Raw genomic sequence first — 4449 nt, 5'->3', positions numbered from 1 at the left:
ATCTAACGAAGCAACTTATTGATAGACTTATGGCAAGAAGAAAACTCTACATTCTTCCAGGAACTTATCACGAACAACTAGTTATTCGTTTCGTAATTTGTAGTCGTTTTTCACTTCAAGAAGATATTTTGTTTGCCTGGAATGAAATAAGTAACCAAACCACTGAGGTTTTACTTTTAAATACGCAATTTCTTGCTGTTAAACAAGAATTAAATATTTCTTCTATGAAGTCAAGTCCAATAATGTCCAGAATAAAAGAGTTGGAGATAGTAAATAAAAACTTAAATTCTGTATAAATAAAAGAACTTTAAGAAAATAAATACTATTAATAGTCAGTTAATAATATTTATAATTTTTAAGCAGCTCTTTAATTTCTATCATATTTTTATTCTATCTTCATTTGATGTGTGGGGTAGTCAGCATAAAAAATGATTTATAAAAAATTTATCGTTTGAGAAGAATAAAAATAATAATTGTTATAATTATTATAATTATGGTAATTATTTATAAGATGACATACATAGTCGAATTCTATAGAATTGAATTTCAGATGTCAAGATTTCTCAATATGTTATTTTAAATTCTATTAAAATAAATGTACATTCAAAATAAATATTTAATTAAAATAAAAAGATAGTATATTTTAATCCTTAAAAATTTTAATAAAAGCTATAATAATTAACAATTTTTTACAATAATATACAATTTTCTGTGTGTGGAAATGAAAGATAGCTCTTGTATGATAGATGATGTAAGATATTCAGATGATAATCGGAAATGATATACTATTAATGAGTATTTTTTAAAGAAATATATGCTGTTTTTATTTATTTAAAGTCTGTTAAACACGTTTGAAAAAGCCAAAAGTCACGTGTGCAAAACATAATTATATGCTATGGCGTATTATAAAAATTCTGTCATAGTGTTGTGTTATACTGCGAATGATTTGTACTAATAAAATATTATTTTCATCAATTATACATTTATGAATATTACTTGTCAAATTATTTTTCTTGAGCTTTTTATTTACTTAATATCATTCACTTGCATTGTTTTTAACTATGGCCCATATCTGTTAATTTCATTGTTGTATAGAAAAAATGAAACATAAACATAGTACTATGTCATTCAGCAGTCAATCAAACTTTTATGTTCAACGCGTATTTAAATTACACGCTGCCCACCCTATTTCGGAAAAGTGTTGATGTATATTCTAAATACTGACGGAAGACTCATTCTCTTAAATTAATATACTACATTACAAATTGGTTAATACTTACTTTAAGCGATGTGAACTCACGCTATTATATATATATATATATATATATATATAAGTATTTGTAAAATATAGTGAAATTAATGTATTTTATTTATTATTAATATAATTTTATTTATAATTAATATGTAATTATATGTGTAATTATATGAATTTTTATAAATAATAAATTCAATGCATATTATATAACTATATTTTTACATGAATACATTTAGTGATGTTACTTACAGGCGGCAATTGAAGTTACTTAACATCGAATATGTTGCATATTTACCGATACAAGCTTTCTGCTGGCTATCTGTATATCTATTGTGGGTGCTATTGTGGTAAGTTAGAGTTATATAGCTTTTACGGACTGAAGATAGACGTCGCATGTTTGTTAAATATTAAATGAGTCATAACAAACAATAAAATGCATATACGCATGAATTACAATGAAAAAACATGATGGCATATTATTAGAAATTAATTACTGAATAAACATAAATCTGAGATCGTACATACATACATACATACATACATGCATGCATACATACACATGCACACACACACACACACACACACACACACACACACACACACACACACACACACACACACACACACACACACATATATATAATCAATGAATTTTGGAGTATATAAAATATTTACGGAATGTATTAAAAGAATGGGTATTTAATTTCAAAATGTAATAAAATAAGATATTAAGGTTGGTATAAAAACAGTTAATAAAAAATTCAATTGCTAAATGAAGCCAATATTACAGTGCGCAATATGTAATAATGATGAACAAGAATTAATTTAAAAAATAAATTAAAATGCATTGTATCTTAAATGCTCAAAGGACAAAAATGAACTATTGTCCCTTCGAATAATTTAATTACGAATATTATTCACAGCTAAAAGGTTAAGACTAAATATAAATTAGTACTATAGAACTACAAATATAAATATTTTTCTATATAATAAAAAAATTATGATGTTAAGGTGAATCAATTGATAGATCTAAACGCAAACGAAAGTTTTAAGATAATGATTTTAAATAAAGTAATAAAAATTAATAAAAATATTAAATAGCTAATCAATTATTAAAGTCAACAGATAAAAATTGAGTAGCGTAACATTAGCTAGTAAATAAAAATATTTATTCCATGGGCATATATACAAAATATGGCTAAAAGAAAAACAAAAACATTATAGGATGATGCAGATGAAGAAATAAAATTATGTTTTTTTGCTAAGATATATTAAATAAAATATATAATAATCATAACCTGCAATATAACCTGAAAAATTCTTATTTTAAAGATATTTTTATAACTTCAAAATTTAGTTTGATGTTAAAAATTAAAAAATTCGTAAAATATATTGTGCTTCTTATATTGTAAATTTTTAAATCGAATCATTGAAATGTCAATTTCAATAAAAAAGAGTGATTAATACATATATTTGAATTTTGAATGTTTATGCTTTTCTTTATTTTGTTTTTACGATGTAAATAAATACTTATAAAAGGAATTATGTAATTAAATTTATAACTTCGCATTATGTTCTACACCTCTCAATCAAAAAATATATAACTATATTAACAACAATATTTATATATTTACTATGATATACTATTAATAAATTACTACTCATATATACTATAATACTTTTTTTACTCTTTCAGTACCTGCCCCCCAGAGTATACATTTTCTATTTCTCTTTTGTCATAATCATTAAAACTGTAGCATAATAAATTTTTTTAAAAGTTTAAAAAATTGAAATGCCAGAAAGACATACATTATTATATACTTCTGAACTTCAAGAGTTAAAATAACCAAAAATTAACTAAAAAATAAAAATTAAATTAAAAATTTTTTTCATTCATTATTGAAGTTCAAAAGTTTTATGCATGTTTATATTTTATATTAGATAAGTTATATATAAATAAGATCTCTATTAATCTTTATTTCACTTATCACTTTTTATTTCATTATTATTTTCTAATTTGTGAGTACAAAAATCAGTTTCTATTATCATTACATATATTTTTTTTTACTATGTTGTATTCGCTATAAGAAAACTAATTAATAAGCTGTCAATAAATTAATGACATTAATTTTCAGATAGTTATCTTTTTTATCATCGAATCTCAATTTTATCTTCGAATTCGTAAATATAGTGGTAAATTTGTTTTATGTATGAACGAAACAATGTTTTACTTAACGTAATCTAACAAAAGTATATAATTTTCTGATGGTATTTTATAATCATTATCATAAATTTCAGTTATTCTCACTACTGTTTTTCATTATAATGAAAATTAATTTTCATTTTCCTAATAAATAAATACTTTGATTGTATTAGCAAAAGTGACGTTTTTATGTCAATGCTTTATAATAGATTCACAAGATTATGGCGTATTTTAAATAATTTTAAACATAATTCTAAATTCCTTCGTTATAAACCTTTGGCTAATTCAGGAATTTATATATATTTAGCATATGATATGTAAAATATATAAACCTCATTCAATCGAAGTATTTATAAAATAATAATGATTATAAAACAATTACATGAATAGTTATTTGTATACATGTAAAGATTTTAGATTATTTGTATCAATCGATTAATACAATATTTTATCATTTGATAATTTATACAGTTGTAAAGAGTCACGGTATACATCTTGTATTGATATGTATGATAATCGTCATACTTACCTAAACATGAACATGCTATATGCGCCATGTAAATTTGATGTTATCCGACTTCGGAATTGATTTGTAACATTGATTATTTTCTTCATTATCATCTTCACTTATTTTTTAACTACATTATTTAATGAATATTTCTACTTTCCCTGCACACTTTCTGTCCATTTATAATAAACCTAGTGCTCTTACATCCATCCATCTTATACCTATCGATTGCCCGTATATATATATATATAAGGTTTTTTAATTCCATAAGTTATCGATGTCCTTGCTATAGATATTTTGTTCATCATATTTTGAAATTAATAAGTTATATTATATAACAGTAAAATATGTAATTAAAATTAATAATCCCAATATACACTCACTGTTCATTAAAAAGAAAATTTTGAAATTCAACAACAGAATAACGATTTGAGCGCCATGACTGTTTTGAAAAAAGACAGATTTTACGCTGTTTAACATTAG

The 4449-nt window shown here is 23.1% G+C and overlaps 1 protein-coding gene across 1 annotated transcript in view; it reads left to right on the top strand.

The window, feature by feature from the left end:
* LOC105360065 (aromatic-L-amino-acid decarboxylase) overlaps positions 1-287 on the top strand; it is a gene marked incomplete at its 3' end in the record, with an annotated part of 6430 nt that extends 6143 nt beyond the window's left edge. The window contains exon 9 of the mRNA XM_011496840.1: positions 1-287. This exon is cut by the window's left edge and continues 11 nt beyond it. Coding sequence (XP_011495142.1) covers positions 1-287 — 287 coding nt within the window.
* Between the last annotated feature and the right edge of the window lie 4162 nt (positions 288-4449).

This window comes from Ceratosolen solmsi, unplaced genomic scaffold, assembly GCF_000503995.2.
Source record: "Ceratosolen solmsi marchali unplaced genomic scaffold, CerSol_1.0 scaffold29, whole genome shotgun sequence".
Taxonomy (NCBI): domain Eukaryota; kingdom Metazoa; phylum Arthropoda; class Insecta; order Hymenoptera; family Agaonidae; genus Ceratosolen; species Ceratosolen solmsi.
The sequence above is the reverse complement of the archived record's forward strand: the minus strand, read 5'-3'. Positions and strand labels throughout refer to the sequence as shown.